Raw genomic sequence first — 21,931 nt, forward strand, 5'->3', positions numbered from 1 at the left:
GGCCCACCTTTAAAAGCTGCCTTTGACTTTTCTCATATTCAGAGTGCCAAAGCAACTGTTCTGCCCACTACATCGGGAAATCAACTTGTATGCAGACTGCATCAAAAAGCATAATTTCTTTTCTTAAAAAAAAATTTCAATCTCATCAATACAGCTGTCTCAGAGGGACCAGGCCTGTGGAGTCTCTCACAGCTAGCAACGTGATGCAAACTGACAATGTTTGTTCAGCCACTGAACATACACTTACCAAGTAAACACTGACATTTAACAACTTGATTTGGAACAGAGCATCATTTTGTTGCATTAAGGTGCATCTTTAATTGGAGGTAACAATCTAGTAGCCCAATGTTATAAATGTATATAGTAGTATCCTACAGAAATACTGGATTTGTCAACCCAACTTCAGTCATAAATCCACCTTTCCTGTAGCATCTTCTCTGCTCTATTTCATTGTTCCTCATTTAGTATCTTCATATGTTTGTTTGTGAGGAAGTCAAGAAAAGGAATACTACAGATGGCTTTGTGAATATTCATCACTGTGATCTCTCTTGGAGTCCTGCAGGGAATGCATCAGAGATGCTATTGTAATACATAAAAAGACACGTGTCCATAAAGCAGCAAGTCAATAAATTTACTAACAGGCGGGCAAGAAAAGAGATCAATCAAAAAAAAGGATAAAAGATCAGGTGTTAGAGCAACACAGGAAAAGCATTAAAATGTCACAGCACAAAAAAGCCACTCTCAGATGGCTGGGGGAAACATCTTGGGCACTGGGACAGGAAAACCAAGTGAAGTATTAATTCCTGAACTGCTATAGCACAGACTATGTGTATATATTTTTCTATATAACATATATACATATGTTTAATATATATTATATAAATATATAAATATTTCATACAAGTAAATATTTAAACTAAGCATTTTCTCATAGTGGTGTTCCTCCCCCCCCCAATTTCAAGCTATCCCAATCATGGTGCTGAACAGAAATCAAGATGTGGCCTAATCTGAGCCAGAAAAGAGTGTATCAGTAAAATAAAGAAGAGATTATTTAGGTTGTTTAAGTTCTGTCTGGCCATAGGTAAGTTATCTATATGGTAACCAGAGATGGACAAGAGTGAGAAGGTTCTTCCAACATGGCTCTGTAGAAACAGGTCATCTGCCTTTGAGCATGGCAACACCAGAGAATCCTGCCCAGTTTTTAATGTTGTCTGTGTTATCGCTCCTTTGCCACTATGGAGCTAAGAGATGACAAGCCCCCTCCTAAGGCTTGGATCTTCCCAGAATATAGTTCATAAATTCCCTCACTCACATGGCCTGAGCTAAACTGACTAAATTCCTCAAGCTGTTCAGCCCTTAGTGCTGGCATAAGTGGTCTAAGCAGAAACAAGCTGCTGTACCTGTTGTGAGGAGCTGTCTGGTATGCCACAGCCAGTGCTTGCCGTAGGATATCACTCATAAGCTGTTCAGTGGCCTGTGACAAAAGACAACATTAGGATACAGTATTATGAACAGAGGAAAGGAACATGCTATTTGCTCGAGTATCAGTGAAGAGCAGCTAAAATTCTGTCTCACTTCAATCCTGTATTCGATCAGCAGGGGGCAGTTCAAGATGCCCGAGTGAGTTTTACTGGCACAGTAGTTAAGAACTGAGAATATTTAACAGAAAGAAAGTGAGCTATAGATGCACAGAGCTCAGCCTGCAACTACCCAGTCTGGTTTCTATCTGGACCTGCACAGCAGTGTGTGCACAGCAGGGTGGATCCAATGTTCCAGAGCCTGTGCCTCAACGACCATTTTAGGGCCCTGCCTCTCATACACCAGAGCTTGTTTTGTACATGGCAGATCCCAGATATTCTCCTGGGAGCTGGTATATGCTAGTTAGCCACTCCCTGTGGTCACCAGGCCTATGTCAAGACACTTTCACAAAAACCTCCCAGCCTGGACAGCAAGCAGACTGCAGCCGTATGTCCTACACAGTTGGCTTAATCAAGGTTCAATCAAAAGCTAATTAAGGATCTTGGCTTTCTGTGCCTGTATCAAGACTAGAGCAGAGTTTTCTGGGACGTTCAGTCAGGAAAGCTGGCATAACTCTACAATTGTAATGGAGCAATCTGATGGTTACAATCTCTGTCTACAAATGGATGTATCTGTATCTGAGTTCAACTATGATAAGTAACAGAAAGCACAGCAGAAGTGTGCATGCATGTGCATGTGTGACCTGGAATTAATTAGCTTTTGTAAAACTGATCTTCTGATAAGCGGTAGTCTGTATAAACAACCCCCAAAATTGTCTTTGGCTTGAAACACAGCAGAGCACTGCTAAAAATAATCTGTGTTAGCCTTCAGTCCAAACACAAGAACTTTAGTTCCATGCTGTTCAAAGCTTTGGTAAGAAACAGTCTCTGTTTTTCCAAAATTGATTATGATAAATGGTTTCTTGTACAAGGCAGAATTGCTGCTGTCAGCAGGAATTCAGCAGTCTCCCAGTAGAGACAACCCAGGCAGAAAGGAACTGAACAGTATTTAGGAAAAAATAGCTAACCTCTTATAAAATAATCAAGTCTTACAGAACTCTGGCAGATTCCCCCCCCCGAATTCTGAAGGGTAGGACAAAGTAAGGGGTACTTTCAAAGTTACAGAATGAGTCAGTATCTTGCTGGAGGCGAGAATCTGCAAATCACTACTCTGTGTCCAAGCTAACAAATGAGTTAGAAAGCTGGAGACACACCCAGAAGTATATGACACTCTTTAGTCAGCTATAGATCTTTCTATACACGCGCAAAGATGAACATCAGATTCTGCATCTCCTGATTTGATAAATGCATATTAATAAGGATATTAAATCTTTTTTTCCTACATTACTGGGTTAATACAGTCACAGAATAGTTCTTAATGTGAGTAATTTCTTACCTTTAAAATCATATCTTCTATTACCGATGCATAAACATTCTTTTGTACCTCAGCAGGCTGAAAAGAAATCCCTATCTATAAAATATGAGAGAGAAAAAAATTAATACATCAAATAACATAACCTATGTTTTGATACTGATGAGTTAAGAATGAGATAACAGAAACAATCTATTACAAAAGGTAGTTAAAAAACAAGCAAGCAGACACTGCACAACTCTCAGGCTTCATTTAAATAAAAAAATTGGAGAAAATGAAGCTTGACCATTAGAACAGCCTGCAGAAATGCCTCTAAAACACAAAAGAAACAAAAGCAGGTTTTAATTTTTGTTTCAGAAAGTCCACACAAAAAACAGGCTGCACTGGGTATCTCTGGATTGAGAATGGAAGCTCCATTTTAAAACTGTACATACATTCAATCCATCTATTCATAATCTTCCCTGCACCTAACTATGGCAACTGAAACCACTTTGAACAGTACTCCTGGCAGAAAAGTTCCACATCAAAAGAGTGTTTCATCCCCCAGTCACACTCTCATCATGCCTGTGCCCTTGCCACCTATGTAGCAAGAACCAAAGTTTTGTCCCTTGATGGCAGCATTTGAGGTGGAGACAGAGATCCTTTCTTTCTCCCACAGCCTCTGCATGCAAACCCCTGCTGCTGCTCCTGTGTCTGCTGCTACAACAGCAAGCACTCTTTCCTATAAGCTGAGTCAGTCTCCTCTCTTCCAGCTGCTGTGAGAGAAGACCCCCCCTCTCTGAAGCAAGCTTCACTTACTCCTGCCAGCACTGGCCAGCTGAGTGTCATGAGTCAGAAGGTCCAATTTTTCTTCAGTGCATTTACACAAAACTGTCATAAAGCATCCAGAGGCCCATATAGATGAAAGAAGGGCAACTAAATAAATGTAAGACCACAACTAGCTTAACAGCAGTTCTTGCTAGCTTTATGATTCACTTATTTACCTTCTCCGCAGTGTCCCTCACAAACTCTGATGCAGGCAAGGAAGCCAAGTAGAACTTCATCTCCTCTTGTTTCTCCTCCTGTTCTTTCTTAATGTTTATTTTTAATGGCTCGCTAAAGTTGAGAATATCTACTTCCTCTTCGTGTTCTGGTTCTCGTTTTAGAAATTGCTGTAGTTCCTCTAGTTTTCGGCACAGCTCCTCACCACTGCTGTAAGATGAAGGGCATTCTGAAAAAGAAGCAATCAATTAAATACATGATAGATTACAGAAAGCTGTTTATAAACAGATGCACACTCAAAATATGGCAAGAAATTAAGGTAATTGGAAGTTTTTTTTCCTAGTTCCTACCAAACATAAGGATGAACAGAAATGCAAACAGTCACTGAGAGCCTTCTACTCATACCTTCATGACACTCATGGTCCTCTCCCTCATCTGCCCCTACACCAATCATGAAGGCTGCATTTCAAACAAAACCAGGCCAATATGAGTCTCGCAAACATTCTCACATAAGTTTTTTGACAACTGGCAAAGCAGTCTGATGCTCTTCAACTTGCTTGGAGAAATAGAATTTTTACTATGTAGGCACCATGTAGCACTAAATCATCTTTGTGACAAGTATTATTATGCTTTTTAAGAAAAATCAGAAGACTTTACAAAAGGGTAACCTCTTCTCTTCATGCTCGACATGAGCTTTTCACTAAAGGTTTTACTAGCTACACCATGAACAGATGCTTTTCTTCAAAGACAAACACAAATCTAGTTATTTAGATACACATATTAAAAGGTGGATGTAGGTTTCCCTTCCACCTTCAACGACTGCAATGCAGGGCCAGACTTAGCAAAGAATAATCAAATACATACACTTCTGTGAAGTGCCTTAAATCCCTGTATGATCAGAACAGAAACAGCTTTGGGAAAGGGATTATCTGAAGGTGAAACAAAGGATCTTAACTGTGAAGAATGGATGAAATTAAAGATGTATGTTTAATACATACTAACATGGACTGTGGAGATCCCAGAGCTATGCCTAGTACAATAATGTAGCAGCAGTAATAATACAACATGAAGCTTCACACAGGCCAATTCACTTCACTTTTGGAGGTAAATTAACACCCACTGAGCTCCACACTGCCACTGCCAGTTTTGGGGTTTTTTTTGTACCTGAACTCATTCATACTGTTTGCACAGCAAGTCTTCTAACAGAGGCTAAGCTTACCCAAGGGCAGAACTGTCATTACTCCCTATGCTTTGTCTGTGTGCCCATTTATAAATGATTACACTGTGGGGCAAGAATCATCTCTCGTAAGATTTATCTACACTGGGCCTCCAGAGGCCCCAAAGCACAATAAAACCCAAGAGGCCCCAGAGAACATCAGGACTGGTAGGGACAAGGGGCAGCCTCACTTGTAGGCTTGCCATTAAGATCTCCAACTTCTGTTATTCCAGAGTGAATCAAGTTAAAAACCAAAGTAAGAAAGAATCCCCTTCTCCTGAAGAAGCAGCACATGTGTGTGCATACAGTCTCGAGCCATTTAACAAACTGCATCTTTGGCAAAAAGGAGCTTTCTGTCCCTTCATACTCACCTGGCTCACTGTCTATCTGTGTCAGCACGTCTTCAATAGAGTCCTCATCGTTTCGCAAGGTCTCTGGGTCAGGCGGAGTGTAGCCATGGCATCGACACCAGTGCACCACATGCTTTGTTTTCAGGGGTGTAATGTTGTGAAACCTGGGGTGCTTCTCTATGATTTCTTGTAGGATCTTTCTCACTGTCATTGCTCGTTGCCACTGTGACAAACCAAAGGGAAAGCTCATCGCACTGGCTAAAACTTCTAAGGCTAGACTATGGCCCAGAACAATAATCCAGGTTGCAAGGAAAACAAAAGGAATGCGATTTTCTCAGAAGTCAGAATGACAAGGAAAAACAAATGTGGAAGATGATCCTAATCCTGATTAGGCAGCTGCAGGCAGGTCATTTAAAGTCTGCTTTCTCATCCAAACAAAACCTCAATAGAAAGGGACACACATTTACAGGGGCCTAGACATATTTGTCTTGACTTGAACTGCCTCATCTCCCAGGTAACACCTAAGAAGGCATAGTGCAAGAGATCCAGTAGAGCAAAACATGCTGCTCAAAATTTTGGTTGAACTCTTTAATAATTTAAGTCGGCAACAGCAGGGGGTCTAATCAGTTTTAACATCTTCCTCGAAAAACTCCATAGCAAGATGACAAAACTATGAAGAAATAGGGGGAAATATAACAACCACAACACAAAAAGGTCCAGATTAACTGAAATACTTATCTTTAGTGAACTGACAATCTATTTCAGCACTAGCATTGCTTATGTCAGATCTCTCAATTCTCTTCCTACAAAATCAGACACAATCCCATGAAAAGATGGACAGAGTATGCTGGATAAAATTCCCATGACTGTAGTATGCCACAGAGGGGTGATGAGGATAAAGTGTTAACCAGACAGCTTGCAAAAATTCTGATTTTGGAAATGCTTCAGAAACATCTTACTTTGAACCAACTGAAAAATGACCTTTAGAGTCCCTTCTGCTTTTGAAAGCCTCTGAACAATAAACTGGATCACCACCTGGACACAAATCAGTGCGTCTTGCAGTAAGGAATGCTTCCATTTAAAATGCAACAGACTGCTTCAGAAAACAAATCAGCCAAAACCAAGGAAGGTTCCACACTTCAGAAATCCTTCTTGTGTCCCTAATGACTGCTTATGAAACACAGAGGAGAGGATTACCTCAGCTGCCCTCCTCTTCCCAATATTCCAGCTGTAATACTGTTCCACTGAACTGGCACAAAAAGAGCTTGCATCTTCACCTGGAAAACACAAAGCCAAAACCAGTATTAAATTTTAATATATGAAGTAAGATAAATTCTGGTTTTATTTAGTTATTTAGTGGAGAACAAGAGGGAAATGTGGTTGATGCTCATAGGATCAAGGACTGTAATTTTTACAAATGCTGTGCTCTCGCAGAGCACAGCACAGATACATGTAGCAGACAGTTTGTTTTTTGAATGCAAAATCAGCATCCGTCTTGGTCAGGACATACAGACATCTGTGGCTATGGGCTGTTTTAAGCCTCTTCTCCCAAAAACTGTAATGATGTAGACCTGTAAGTCTGTCTTACTGGACAAAGTCTCTTCCTTTGCAAAACATTTTTTTTTGCAAACAAACTGCAATATAAAAATGAAACAGTGAAAAGGTTTCCTGGCAAAAACATGTGGAAGGGATATGAATCCTAAGCAACGGATTCATGAATGCTACTGTATACCAGAGAGCTGTGTAATGAAAGCTTTACTGTGCCACCCACTCCTACTTTGCTCACTGTGCTTATCTTGAGAGGGTCTGCTCTACCCAGTCTCCAGGGCCACTTGTTCAAAGTGCATTAGTTACCAGAGAAAGTTGTCACGTTTTCAGCTATGTACATGAGTAAGAGGTATGCAATTATAAAGTACCAGAAAAGATTAAAACATTTCTCTGCAAACTAACACCTTTCGTTTAAAAAAAAAAAACCAAACCCAAACCCCCAACAACAAACACATTCCAATGCTGAGCTATGTTATCATATTTGCAAGCATTTCTGAAACCCTGGCATTAAATTAAAAAAAAAAAAAAAAAAGCGCACATCTATTGAGGACAAACCAGTGAAAAGAAGACCTACTTGCAGCCATTATGTGAGGAAATACAATCTATTTCTAACCAAAAATCAGGTGAAAGTTAATAACTGCTGTCGTGGTTTAGCCCCAGCCAGCAACTAAGCACCACGCAGCCACTCGCTCACTCCCCTACCCCGATGGGATGGGGGAGAGAATCGGAGGAGTGAGAGTGAGAAACACTCCTGGGTTGAGACAAGAACAGTTTAATAATTGAAATAAAGTAAAATAGTAATTATAATAATAACAATATAATAATAATATACAAAGCAAGTGATGCACAATGCAATTGCTCACCACCTGCCGACCGACGCCCAGCCAGTCCCTGAGCAGCAACTGCAGCTCCCCAGCCAACTCCCCCCAGTTTATATACTAAGCATGACGTCATATGGTATGGAATAGCCCTTTGGTAAGTTTGGATCAACTATTCTGGCTGTCCCCCACTCCCAGTTTCTTGTGCGCCTGGCAGAGCATGGGAAGCTGAAAAGTGCTTGGCTAGCATAAGCAGTACTTAGCAACAACTAAAACATCAGTGTGTAAATCCAAACCACAGCACTATGCCAGCTACTAGGAAGAAAATTAACTCTACCCAGCCGAAACCAGGACACTGCTGACAACATACTTGGCTTTGTTGGAAGAATCTCATTCTAAGCATCATTAGAAGCTCTCCTGGAGAATGGCTTAATTTCATTCCACCTCTTAATAATTTTTGTGGCTACAGAGTATGCAAGGCATTCTGTTGATACATTGAAAATAGAAAGCAAAGGCTTTTCATTTACTACTTACTTTTTTCAGCAATTAATGGAACCTTCTTCACTATTGCTGTTAAAAGCTGCTGGATGTTCTCCAAATATTCTATGCTGCAAGGGATAAAAAGAATCACAATGAAGAATACTGTTGAAAGCAATGAATCAGATGCAAAAGCTTTCAAAATCACTGCATGGTTTAAAGTCCTTAGCCCCAAGGCATTATAACATTATACTAGTATGAGGATAAACTGTTATGCCCATATCTGGAGAAGGTATTTCAAATAGCCTTTCCTTGCTGGGAAAGGCTGGGACACTTGCTTAAGTGTCCACATCTGAAGCTGCATTTGTCACGATGAAGAAACTGAAGACAGGCTTTTTTGGGCAGGCTTGGAAGAAATCCCTGCATCATCTCACAATCTGCAACGCTCCCTGAGGGATAAGACACACCTATTAGTGCAGGCTATCCCAATAGGAACATGGGATACTGCACGGGAAGCTTTGTACTTGCAGGAGTTTAGGTAAATTTTACTTAACCAGCCACACTGTATTTAACTGGCAAGAACTGTATTTTCCATTAGTTATTTTATACCTAAGATAATTTCCAGTCTGTAGTGACTTAAGATTTATTCATGTCTCCTACACATACTCTCCATCAGGGTGATGTCTGCAGGGATATGTTGGAATAAAAAAATTTTTCAAAACATGGAGGCAGAAAAGTCAGCCACTGGAGGAATCAAGAGCAGGAAAAACATCCTACACATTATAATGAAATATGCAGAGAAAATTCTGCAAACTGATTTCTGGTGAAAAAACACTAACAAGCATCACAAACAAGGCACTGGATTTCACAGCATCCAGTGAACAAATACTCCAATGATCTTTATTATTTAATTCCAATTCTGAACCAACGCAGCCCTCATACTAAGTAATTACAGAAGTCTATGAGCCTTACAAGACTAGAGAGGCAAGAAGAGAGACAGTTCTACTTATTTCTGATGCCCCTTTTTTGACCTGTGTTTCACTGGGCAGTTTGACCTCACTAAGGACACACAATTGCAGTGGGAATTATACACGCAGTGAACGATAAAGAAGTTTTAGTAGCTCGAGATTTTAGCAAACCCCAAAACAACTGCAAAATCTTCAAACAATTTTTTTCCCCTTTCATGAGCCCTGCATACAAATCCATTTACAAAGAAAATATTGCACATATCCCTAGAACCTCCTCCTTTCCCCCAGTATTTCAAAGATCAGAAATCCTTATAGAGAAATCAACAATTACTTGATAACGTAATTCCCAAGTTCGGAGCTCTCTTCTGTTTTTACTGCTGCTTGGCCTTCTTGGGTACCCACAGAACTGCAGTTTTGTCCCGTTGAATCAGGCTCCATCTTAACTTCAGAGAAATTGAACACATTTTAAGAGACAAAAAGTACCAGTCAGCTTGATAAAAATGTCTTGCAAGACTCCAGTAAGACTAATGGTCTTACATAACATCACTTAATTTGTTGTTTGCATTCTGATTGTTAAGCATGAAAATACCTAGCCTTCAATTCTGCTGAAAGCAAGCCACCAGAACATGTGTCACGTCCCCCCACCCTCAAATCTCAACATGCTTATCCTTCTTAGAAAATTTGTATTTGCATAATCAACTGCTGATATTCTGCATATTACTGCCTGATCTGAATAGACCTGTCTGATAATGTACGTTGGCCTTTCGGTAAACTAAGAGCTGTATAGAAATGTACTAACAGTTTTAGCAAGAAGTGACATTTCAAAGTGAGAACTTTTTTTGAAGACATCACTGATTTTGACATCAGTGAACTTTCTCACATCTAGGACACAACTCCGGTGAGACAGGAGCAGGAGAGACAGAGAGTTTCCCAACTCAGAACAGCCAGGCAGTCTGGTCATTCATCTGGGATGGGAGAGACACATGACAGTTCTGCAAGAACTGGACTTTTGAGTATCTCAGCTCTGGCCTATGCATTACTCTGGGAAGTACTGTACGTACATCTTTCCCCTGCGCGTGTGCCTGCACACACACGCATGCCGTCTACGTCTAGTGCTGCTGGAAAGCATTCTCCAGTACATTTCACCATAGTCACTATTCTGAGGACAGCAGTAACTGTGATTAAATACATGCTGCTCTACGCATTTCTGCAATGATGGATTGAAACAGTGAACGTTTAAGGAACTCATAGCAGCTTTCTAGAACATCCTCGTTTCTCTCTATGCTTGCCTATGCTTTCGGATTTGTTGAGGGGGAAGTCACTGTTAATTTCCTAGTCCCCAGATGCTATTTTTACTTGATTTAAACCCTACTAACAACGGAAATAAAGGAACCCACAGTCTCAGGGTCTACTTTCATAGTCAGGCCACTTGCATAAAGCTGCACCAGCTTGTTTCTACTACTTGGCTTACTGAGAAATTCCTTGTTACCTTTAGTGATGGATGCTGCAGAGGGACTAGGGACAACCGTACTTGCTGCTGTGACAGCTGTAACAGCTGAAACTTTGCTGGTAGAAAGTGACTGTATCACTGGAGAGGAACAGCAAAAAAGACCAAAACAAAACAAAACCAAACCAAACACAACAAAGAAAAGGGAAAAAAAAAAATCAAACTTCACACACTTTGACAAATAACCATGTTCAGAAGCAACACAGTGTTTGCAGCACAAAGTTTAGGGATGAATTTCCTTGCTACATTTTCTTCTATCTCTAACTTTGGACCATGTATGCCACCAGTGACCAAGAGCTACCCTGTGTCAAAGGGGATTTTCAAACACCATCTGTCATCCTCCTCTGCCCTTTACCTTTGTTCATAGGCATGAGTATTGTCTGAACACCTCCAGAAGCTGTGTTTACACCGAGCTGTTTAAGCTGGCTGGGAACTGTCAGAACAGCCTGCTGTGGACTAGACTGATTTGAGTGGATTTTTAGCAACCCTGCAAGAAGAACGGAAGACAAAATGTTAAATAAAACACACCATTTTGTTTATCTCCAGCTACTTCTCTCCCTTTCTGCCTGAACCAAGATGGCATGTAAGCTAGCACTGCCACCCTCTTAATAAGCCACAGTTCAGTGAAGTGTCAGACGAGTTTTTACTGACACAAATGATCGCTAAAATACTGGAGTGCTGCACCACAGTGTGCGCAGTATTACATGCTGCACAGCACTGATATTTGTGAGGCAGGTTTCCTAATTATGTAAGTCACCTTAAGTAGAAGTTGATGTAACACAAAGCCTTCAACTGAAGCAGGCTCGGCACAGAGTAAAACGCTCTTGTCAGAACAAGACCTTGTGCTCAAGGGTCTGGGAAGCCAGTGGCCGACAGCTCTGTTGTACTTACACGGCCACTCTCACTGAGGTACCCAAGTGCCGCACACACCTCTGCAATTCAGCTTAGCAGCATCCACTGCAGTCAGCAGAGCACAATCAACCATGTTTTAACTAAGTGACAAGCCCAAGGCTGTGCAGCAAGTCTGGTGAAGGACATACTTAAACTGAGTGTCCTGTGTCTTTCTGTAACATGCACTGAATACATCCATAAGGATGGCTAATCAAGCTATGAAGCATATTCAAGCGGGGACTGAATGAAATCACTGATTTTAATAAAGGCTAAAAGAACAAGCAGGACATTCAGATATTAAAAGCATTATCAATGGCAGCACTCAGTGACTTTGGTGGAAACCAGCACGACTCCAAGCTGTGCCACAGTGCCATGGGCGAGGAGCACTCATCACCTGTCCACCAGCTTTCTCCTCCACAGTGATGACACCTCAAGCTACCACAGCCAGCACTCTAACACTGATTTGGGCCTATGTCTGTCCTTTCTACTGCTAAACTGGCTACTTTCAGTGTAACTGTATTCAATCCATACCTAGCTTTTATTCAGATTTTGGAAATTTAATAGGCTTCTATTTTATAACATTGCCAACAATACATTTCTTAGTTTCACGATGGTAATTTTATACTCACGATTTGTTTCAAGATAAAATTTCCATTTTCCTCACAATTTATTATTCTCATGTAAAAAACATAACTGCCTTCCAAGTACTAGACATACAAGGTCTGGTGAAGATATCTCTTGGTTTGGAAGATGTATAGCACTGGTTGGTTAGGCTTTCACCACCAGGCAAGAAGGCTAACCTAGTATTACCTATTCATTTTTTAAACATTTTAGTCTATTTAAGACTCATTCAAATAAAAGCCCACATTTTTAGAATTAAAAATCTGACTGCTACACATCTTAGCAAAACCTTTTCTTCCACCTCCAGCCTTCTCAAACACACAGCCCCAGGATGGCCAAGCTCCGTGGTGGTGGCTGGCTCCTTTTGATCCACTGACCTCCAGCAGTTCTTCTGGGGATGTTAAATGGTGAACCAAAGGTCTCTTTAGGCACAGAGTCAGTCTCCAGCAAGCAATTAAATACTCTTGGCTTTACAAGTCTCTTCCCAGAACAGTTACCACACTTTGAGAGAGTGCCTCATTTAAAAGTGTGCCTTGGGGGATGTCCCATGTATGTGATGCACAGATGTGCCAGGATACCACAGCAAGGGACACAAACAGCAAGGTAAGTAAGAAGGGACATTTTCAACTAACCCTATTAAGCCTGATGGGTGGGAGACACTGTTCGTTGCAAAACAATGGGAAATTCTGAGACTCTTTTCAAAAAGTTGCCTTTAAAAATATGAATCTCCAGAATTGTAAGGGTTTTGTTTTGTTTTGTTTGTTTGCTTTGTGGTGGTTTTTTTAAAACTTAAAAATAACTACTTCTTCTGGGATTCATGATGAAGTCAGTGCCTCAGGTTACAAAAAAAGAAATCTAGATGATACTCTCATACCTAAATGGCAGTCTCAATCTGAAAGTTTAGAATGGCATATTTCCTTAAAAAAAAAAAAACAACCAACCCTGCTGCTTTGTTCGCAAAGAGGAAAATACTCAACTGCTTATTGCAGAATTGTGGTGGTCTTAACAGACTCTGTTACTTACTTTCAAGCTCTGTGAAACACAGTCATGAAAAAAGGAAGAGTCTGGAAGACTGTGCGTAGGAAACAAGAAGAACTGCTTTAAAAAGACACTGTCAGATGGGCTCAGTGTCACTTACTTTCTCTTTTCGGTATTTGTACTCTGTTTCCACTTAGTAAGAAGTCAGTTCAAATGAACAGAACATGCCAGCAGGTAAATTAGGAGTCAAAATGAAAATTTCTTATTTTAACCCATAATACTCAAATTAAACCTGCTATATTTGCTCTCCATGATACAAAAGATACTGGAGGACAATAAAACTAAATAAGGAAAAATATCCTCTACATAAGGGCAGTCCATCTTTATTACCTCTTCTTTATTAACTTGAAACATTCCAGATCCAATCTACCTCACTGTACTTAATGGATTTTGACTTCAAAGCCTTCAGTTCCCCCTAATCAACATCCCTTTCTTTTCCAAGCCAAACAGAGCAGATGCAAAGCCTTGAAGCCAAATTCTGCTCATGCAGCTTCTCCGACTTTAGTGGAGTTTCACTTTCACAAACTAATCCAAGTCTGTAGTATCGCCAATACCTTGATAGTTTCAGCATTAAGTGGCACACTGTGCTCTTCAACAGGCAGAATGCATCTTTTAATAAGAACCTGGCATGAAAACTAAAATCCCTCCCCAATACCAATGGGCAACTTGCACTGTTATTTGTAACAGATACAGCGAATGCACTCATGTGATAGAATGTCAAATTATTTACACATCTCTTTGGCTAAGCCAAAAGTTATGCTAATAAGGTATGCTTTAGAAAGCATGACTTGGCTTTTACACATTCACAAATGCAGGTGACTATGTTCTTCCATTTACAGTGAAGATATCTAGAGAACTCACACCTGGATTCTAACTTTCTATAGGAACGGCATGAAGGGAGTTTAATACCTGATACAGCAGCTTTTCCAGTCACAGGCGTTGGTGTAGTCACCAGAGACGCAACACTTACAACAGTAGAAGTAGCAGTCTTATTCACTACTGATGAAGTAGACTGGCTCTGGCTTACACAGATTTGGTGTTGCTGTCCAGATGTCTTCCCTGTAGGAGCTCCAGAAGATGATGAACTGGAACCCGCATTATCTATTTGCTGCATAAAAGAGGCAGAGAGGGGTAACAAATTCCTTTTCATGTCATAGATGATTCAACAATAAGTACAACGAGGAAGTATCTAGAAGTAGCAAAAGCAAATGTCTATTTATCTATCATTAAGAAGCAAGAGGTTCTCAAGCACATATCCAAAACCCCATATACAGTGATGGTACATATAGAACGGAGGCTGTTTCAAGCAGACAAAGTGAAACTGTGTACACAGGAACTGTTACCACAACTGCTTTGACAGTGTCTGAGCCAGGTCCCTTAACTTCAGCAAGCAGCTAGGCCTCCAGATGAAGAATTTGACCCAGGAATGTTTCATGTTTCCCTGCTGGTCAAAACTCCAGAGGTATCAGCAGAGAAATGGGAAAAAAGTTTGGGATAACGAGGCTGGACAAAAAAATGTCTATCTTTGCAGCTTCAATGAGAGCTGTAAAAACAGTGACTAGCATTTAACACAAATTTTAGCATCTTCACCTACACATAGAATCATAGAATCGTTTAGATTGGAAAAGACCTTTAAGATCATCAAGTCCAACTGTTAACCTAACTCTACCAAGTCCACCAATAAACCAATGAAGGGTAGAGTAATAATTAATTTCATGTTTCCTGGCTTGGTGGCTGGATTATTTTTTAATGAAAGTAAAACTAGGAATCATTAAGGTTGGAAAGGACCTCTAAGATCATCAGTCCAACCGTCAGCCCAACACCACCATGGTGACTAAACCACGTTCCAGAGTGCCATGTCTACCTGTTTTGAACACCTCCAGGCTTGGTGACTCCACCACCTCTCTGGGCAGCCTGTTCCAACACTTGACCACTCTTTCTGTGAAGAAATTTTTCCTACTGTCCAATCTAAACCTCCCCTGATGCAACTTGAGGCCATTTCCTCTCATCCCATCAATATAAGAATCATATGCTGCATATGCCAGCATTCAGCCCTCTGAGGGAAGCATGGTGTCAACTCTCCACTTGTTTAATCTTTGCCTCTCCACATGCAAAAGCCGCAAGGCTGGGGGAACCCTTCCAGTGAGCTAGATACATCCTTTTCGCTGCCTCCTCCCCACCCTGTGAACTCTAAGTCCATTCCAGGTGGAAAACCTGCATCAATTGGATACATGGCTGCATCCACACACAAGAGCGTTCACTCTAGGAACGCGAATGTTTTACTTAGAATCACAGAATGCTTTGGGTTGGAAGGGACCTTCAGAGGTCATCTAGCCCAACACCCCTGCAGTGAGCAGGGACAGCTTTAACCAGATCAGGTTGCTCACAGCCCCAGCCAACCTGACCTTCAATGTTTCTAGGGATGGGGCCTCCACCACCTCTCTGGGCAACCTGTTCCAGGGCTTCACCACCCTCATTGTAAAACATTTCTTCCTTATATCCAGTCTAAATCTATTCTTCTTTAGTTTAAATCCATTATTCCTTCTCCTGTCGCAACAGGCCTTGCTAAAAAAGATTGCCCCATCCTTCTTATAGGCCCCCTTTAAATACTGAAAGGCTGCAATAAGGTCTCCTCACAGCCTTCTCCAGGCTGAACAACCCCAACTCTCTCAGCCTGTCCTTGTAGGAGAGGTGCTCCAGCCCTCGGATCATTTTTGTGGCCCTCTTCTGGACCCGCTCCAACAGGTCCATGTCCTTCTTGTGCTGAGGGCCCCAGAGCTGGACGCAGTACTCCAGGTGAGGTCTCACCAGAACAGAGTAGAGGGGCAGAATCACCTCCCTCGACCTGCTGGCCACGCTTCTTTTGATGCAGCCCAGGATACGGTTGGCTTTCTGGGCTGCAAGCGCACATTGCCAGCTCGTGTCCAGCTTTTCATCCACCAGTACCCCCAAGTCCTTCTCCGCAGGGCTGCTCTCAATCTCTTCATCCCCCAGCCTGTATTGATATCAGGGGTTCCCCCGACCAAGGTGCAGGACCTTGCACTTGGCCTTGTTGAACCTCATGAGGTTCACACAGGCCCACCTCTCCAGCTTGTCCAGGTCCCTTTGGATGACGTCTCGTCCTTCTGGCATGTCAACCGCACCACTCAGCTTGGTGTCGTCTGCAAACTTGCTGAGGGTGCACTCGATCCCACTGTCTATGTCATTGATGAAGATGTTAAACAGCACTGGTCCCAGTACGGACCCCTGAGGGACACCACTTGTCACCGGTCTCCATGTGGACATCAAGCCATTGACCACGACCCTCTGGATGTGACCACCCAGCCAATTCCTTATCCACCGAACAGTCCACCCATCAAATCCATATCTCCCCAGTTTAGAGAGGTGGAGGACTGTGTTGAAGGCTTTACAGAAGTCCAAATAGATGACATCCATTGCTTTTCCTTTGTCCACTGATGCAGTCACTCCTTCATAGAAAGCCACTAGGTTGGTCAGGCAGGACTTGCCCTTGGTGAATCCATGCTGGCTGTCTCGAATCACCTCCCTGTCTTCCATATGCTTGAGCATAGCTTCTAGGAGGATCTGTTCCATGATCTTCCCAGGCACAGAGGTGAGGCTGACAGGTCAGTAGTTCCCAGGGTCCTCCTTTCTTCCCTCTTTAAAAATGGGCACAACATTCCCCTTCTTCCAGTCACCAGGGACTTCACCTGACTGCCATGACTTTTCAAATATCATGGAGAGTGGCTTGGCAACTACATCAGCCAATTCTCTCAGGACTCTGGGGACTTCCAACCTCACTCTATGTCCAAGCACCTTGTTCCAAGGCTGGACTTGGTTACAACTTCCCTGGGGTGGAGAAGAGTGACATCCTTTGAGCACACTCAGGACCCAAGGACCACGAACCCTGGCGACTGCCAGCCTCTGAAATCTATTGATGGCAAATTGGGCACTAAGCATCATGGACAGCCTGTGATCTCAGAGGAGCAACCTACAGGCTAGTTACTGCTGGCTTTCACTGGCTTGCTGGATACAGAGCTTCATGCATTTCACATTCTTCTGCAAACTGTTGTGCCAGCAACAGATTTGGTGCTTAAAGGCTGTGTACCCAAAAATCTGATCTGTATGACTGCAAAAGCTGTTCCAGATAAAGCCTTTCCTGCCTACCTGAATTTTAACAACATTAAAAGCAAGAAAGCACAAGTTTTAGTTTCTCTCTCCCCTTGTTTCTTCACAGATATTACTTTGTGCCAAACAAAGAAGCCAACAGAAAGAGTTGCGTGCATCGTGCTGGAACACAAATAAGAACACACCCACCAGCAAAGCTGTCTGAAAAGAAGAATATCAACAGGGAAAAAAAGCAGCAGAGCAGAAGTCCTTTCCTGGGGATTATACTGGTTAGAGTGCAAAAGTTACATTACAGAATATTGGCCAAGTTGTTTCTCACCTGGGCCACCCCATTTGTGGGAAGGGCCATGGCAGGAGCAGCAGCCGTGGTGATAACGCCTCCTGATACTCTCAGCACAGTGGTGCCAGGTTTGGACAGCTGGGATGAGGCAGGCACTGATTTTATAGACCCATCTGATATTTTCATCAGTGATGTCTGTCCACTGGGTGCAGCCTTTGAAAAAGAATTCAGCATAAGGAAAAAAGGTATATTTGTTTGGATTTTTTTAAAAATTACTTAAAAAAAACCCAACATAACCAAAACAAACAAGACAAATGCATTTTATGTTACTGAAAAATATTTTCAAAAGACTTTTGAAAAAGGAAAATTGTGGCAATAGAACAAAATTACAACCTCAGACATCAACTTCATCAAACTGTTGACTTTGCAAAAATATGCCTCTCAATCTTGAACTTTGGATGATCAATTACAAGTACTCTTGGGGGTCTGAATTTCATAGGGACCCACTTTGTAGTGTTTAAAAGACAGACCTTTGACAGATACCAAACCAAAAATTTTTTTAAGAACTTTAGCGGGTGACCCATTTCTAAGGTTCAAATATTTAAGCACATTTTTGCACCTGACTGTATTCACTTTTCTAATTCCATTTCACTAAGAAATCCCATAACACATTTACTAACTAGCAACCCAAGCTTACACATGACCCACTTTGAGAACAGAAATAAAGCTGAAAAACCGTGGCCCAATATCTGCATATGAAAGTAGGCCTTCGTGCGCTTTCCTTATCATAGTACAGCCAGCATCATAACTGTACAAAAACCAAAACAAACCAAACAAGTACAAAAGGAAAACCTTTCATAATGTGTGGCTGTGGTTCCTATACTTTATCTGACAAAATGCTGACTGGTAAGAGAAACAAATCATTTGCACGTTACCTGTGTAAATAGAGCTGTTTTCTGTCCAGTTATGACTTTTAGTGCTTGTCCTTGTGTGGAAGATGCTCCGACTCCTACATTGCTCTGAACAACTGAAGCTGGAGTCAGCTGCTTCCCAGAACTCTGAGGAGAAGGCTGGCCGACCAGAAAGGTGCCCTGCTCCAGAAGTAAGTTAGGGAAGTTAGCACTTTGAAATGCAGTTAAAAGTCAACAGAAATCTAGGAGTCTCGATACAGGATACAAGCTTGTAGCTGTAATGAACAACAACATTTAATCTTCTAAAACAAAGCACTGCTAATTACAGTGGAACCTTCTGCACTAAGAGCTGGACACAGCCTTCTCTTCTTGGTGCAGAACACCACTTTCTGATGCAAGCTAAGGGGTGAAAAAGCCAGTTTCCTGTCTTGTCAGAGGCATCCACTACAATTTAACACACTTTATGCTCTTTAAGTTTATTCTTTGTGACAAATGCTGCTTAGCATGCAAGATCAGAGAAGCTATTGCTGGGCTAGGCAAAAAAGGAGAAATCAAGACATTCTCTGACCTTCTCACTTCAAAACGTATTTAGTCCCACCCACAAAGGCTATATATTCAGAGCTCAGCATACAGAAATCAGTGACAACTGGAAGTGTGCACTCTAATAGCCTACCACCTGAGACCCTGCCTGCTTCTCACCAGTGTTCAGTTGCTACCCTTCAGAGGTTTCATTCACTCCCTATCACATATGGACGCCTTCACACAATCTTCTGTTTTCTCATTTTTCTTCCTTACTTGACTCAGCCTTGCCATTTCTCTACAATAATTATAGAATCATAGAATAACAGGTTGGAAGAGACCCTCAAGGATCATCTGGTCCAACATTTCTTGGCAAAAGCACAGTCTAGACAAGATGGTCCAGCACCCTGTCCAGCTGAGTCTTAAAAGTGTCCAATGTTGGGGAATCCACCACTTCCCTGGGGAAATTATTCCAATGGCTGATTGTTCTCACTGTGAAAAATCTTCCTCTTGTGTCCAACTGGAATCTCCCCAGGAGTAACTTGTACCTGCTACCCCTGTCTTTTCCACATGACTCCTTGTAAAAGGTAGTCTCCATCTTCTTTGTAGCCACCCTTAAATACTGGAACATGGTGATAAGGTCTCCCATAAGCCTTCTTTCCTCAAGGCTGAACAAACCCAGTTCTCTCAGCCTTTCCTCATATGGGAGGCTTCCCAGTCCTTTGATCATTGTGGCCCTTTTCTGGACCCTCTCCAGCCTGTCCACATCTTTTTTTGTATATGGGGACCAAGGGGACCAAAACTGAACACAGTATTCCAGGTGTGGCCTGACAAGGGCTGAGCAGAGTGGGATAATAACTTCTTTATCTCTGCTGGTGATGCCCTTGTCGATGCAACCCAGCATCCTGTTTGCTTTCTTTGCTGCAGCAGCACACTGTTCACTCATAGAATCATAGAATCGTTTAGGTTGGAAAAGACCTTTAAGATCATCCAGTCCAACCATTAACCTAACATTACCAAGTCCACCACTAAACCAATTAAGGGTAGAGTAGCATTTCATGTTTCCTGGCTTGGTGGCTGGATTATTTATAATGAAAGTAAAAACTAGGAATCATTAAGATTGGAAAGGACCTCATATTGAGCTTGTTGTCCACCAGGACCCCCAGGTCCTTTTCCACAGAGCTACTCCACAACTGGGTAGATCCCAGCCTGTGCTGCACTCCTGGATTATGTTTTCCCAGGTGCAAGACCTTACATTTGTCTTTGTTGAACTTCATAAGGTTTTGTTACCCCACTCTTCCTTCATTCTCATATTTCTACTGTCTTCCTCCAACTCTTATACTTCCTACTGTGTAAGGTAACTCTTCATCTCTGTCATATCACCTCTCTTGTTTTGGAGACCCTTTGGAGACTCTGCCTCTTCTCCACCCACTGCTTGCCCTGGTCTTACTCAGTGCTGCTTTCTTAGCCCGCAAGGAGCCGTGAGGGTACCACCCTGCAAGGGGAGGTGAGGGGCAGAGATGTGCCAATAGCAACAGCAAGTAGTAAAGCAGGTGCCTGGCAAAGGGGAGAAAGGCAAGAGCTGTTAGAGAGGATCTAGTCCCCATAGTCCAACAATGTTTCACGTTACTACAGAACCACAGGATATCCACATACTATCACTGTCAATCTACTTCAGTTAAGATGCTTACACCACTGACCTGGGGTGTCTGCTTCAGGATGTAGGATGTATAGGTGAGGTGCTGCGACAAGTTACTGCTTGTGCTTTGGGTTGTTGCTCCTCCTCCACTATTTGTAGAAGAACCAGACTGGAGACCTGTAACCAGAAGAAAAAGCTTGACCCTTTGGTAACCAGACACTGTCAGCTGCTAAAGCATCCCTGTATATACAAGTAATTGAAAACACATTGCAAGATGCTTGCTGCCACATGTTTTGCAGCTGAATAATATTATTAGCCAGTACAGCACAGTTCAGATGTGCTGCTGTCCTCCCTTACAGCTCAGCAAATGCCATGAACGAAAGGGGCTATGGGGGAAAATAAGGAGGACTGGTGGGCAAGCAAAGCTCATTTCAGGCTGTTTTAAGTTTTCTATCAAAAGAAGATGCTGTCCAACAGATGAACAGTCTTCATCAGTCTTTTGCAGGTTATAAATCTGCAGCAAAAGCCCTAGAAACACTCTGAATCCCACTGGCTTCTTAATTTTACTTTTGTTGGCTGTTCCAATACAATTTTGTTAACAGAGTATTAGATCGTGGATACCGAGCAGTGGTAATTTGCAGCGACACTTTGATATTGCTCTGCCTCCAGAAACAACAGCCTAGACATAGGCTTTTTTGCAGTCTCTCATTAAGAAACAAGGGTAAAAAGAATACTTATGGCTCTGCCATAAAAATCACAAGTATTTGCTCTTCCTTGAAGTCTGTCAGATTACTTCCTTGTCAAGGCTGGACTGCCCCAGCTGCCTCTCTAAATCTCAAGCAATGGGGCTGCCATCACAAGCTCTGCAGCCCAAAAATACTTTCTCAGTGACATATACTCTATTGCCATGTTGCCGGTATTTACAGCCTTATATATTCAACTGAATAATACCTGCCAGATACTCACTGCCAGTATCAGAACTGGGAGCAAGAAGTTTACACCCAATTCATCTCCCATACCAACCCCCAGCCTCAAAAGGAGTATTCTGGAGAAGGCTCACAACAAAACTCTGCATCTACACAGTCCAAAACCTGCAGTATTCTTTCCCAACAGCAATAGCACGCTATAAACAAAGTATCACCCACTGGAACTC

General features: G+C 42.1%; 1 protein-coding gene across 1 annotated transcript in view; it reads right to left on the bottom strand.

Moving 5' to 3' along the window:
• Window positions 1–244: 244 nt before the first annotated feature.
• Window positions 245–21,931, bottom strand: part of YEATS2 (YEATS domain containing 2) — a 50,374-nt gene continuing 28,687 nt past the window's right edge. Inside the window, exons 17-30 of the mRNA XM_075715945.1 lie at window positions 20,840–20,955; window positions 18,645–18,800; window positions 17,749–17,922; window positions 14,214–14,412; window positions 11,110–11,241; window positions 10,737–10,835; window positions 9,579–9,690; window positions 8,337–8,410; window positions 6,634–6,713; window positions 5,458–5,659; window positions 3,873–4,099; window positions 2,914–2,988; window positions 1,401–1,474; window positions 245–556 (exon numbers count right to left, since the gene is read on the bottom strand). Of these exons, the coding sequence (XP_075572060.1) occupies window positions 448–556; window positions 1,401–1,474; window positions 2,914–2,988; window positions 3,873–4,099; window positions 5,458–5,659; window positions 6,634–6,713; window positions 8,337–8,410; window positions 9,579–9,690; window positions 10,737–10,835; window positions 11,110–11,241; window positions 14,214–14,412; window positions 17,749–17,922; window positions 18,645–18,800; window positions 20,840–20,955 (1,829 nt within the window). The 3' untranslated portion in view covers window positions 245–447. The remainder of the gene's footprint in view (window positions 557–1,400; window positions 1,475–2,913; window positions 2,989–3,872; window positions 4,100–5,457; window positions 5,660–6,633; window positions 6,714–8,336; window positions 8,411–9,578; window positions 9,691–10,736; window positions 10,836–11,109; window positions 11,242–14,213; window positions 14,413–17,748; window positions 17,923–18,644; window positions 18,801–20,839; window positions 20,956–21,931) is intronic.

The sequence above is a fragment of the Pelecanus crispus genome, chromosome 9 (assembly GCF_030463565.1).
Source record: "Pelecanus crispus isolate bPelCri1 chromosome 9, bPelCri1.pri, whole genome shotgun sequence".
Taxonomy (NCBI): domain Eukaryota; kingdom Metazoa; phylum Chordata; class Aves; order Pelecaniformes; family Pelecanidae; genus Pelecanus; species Pelecanus crispus.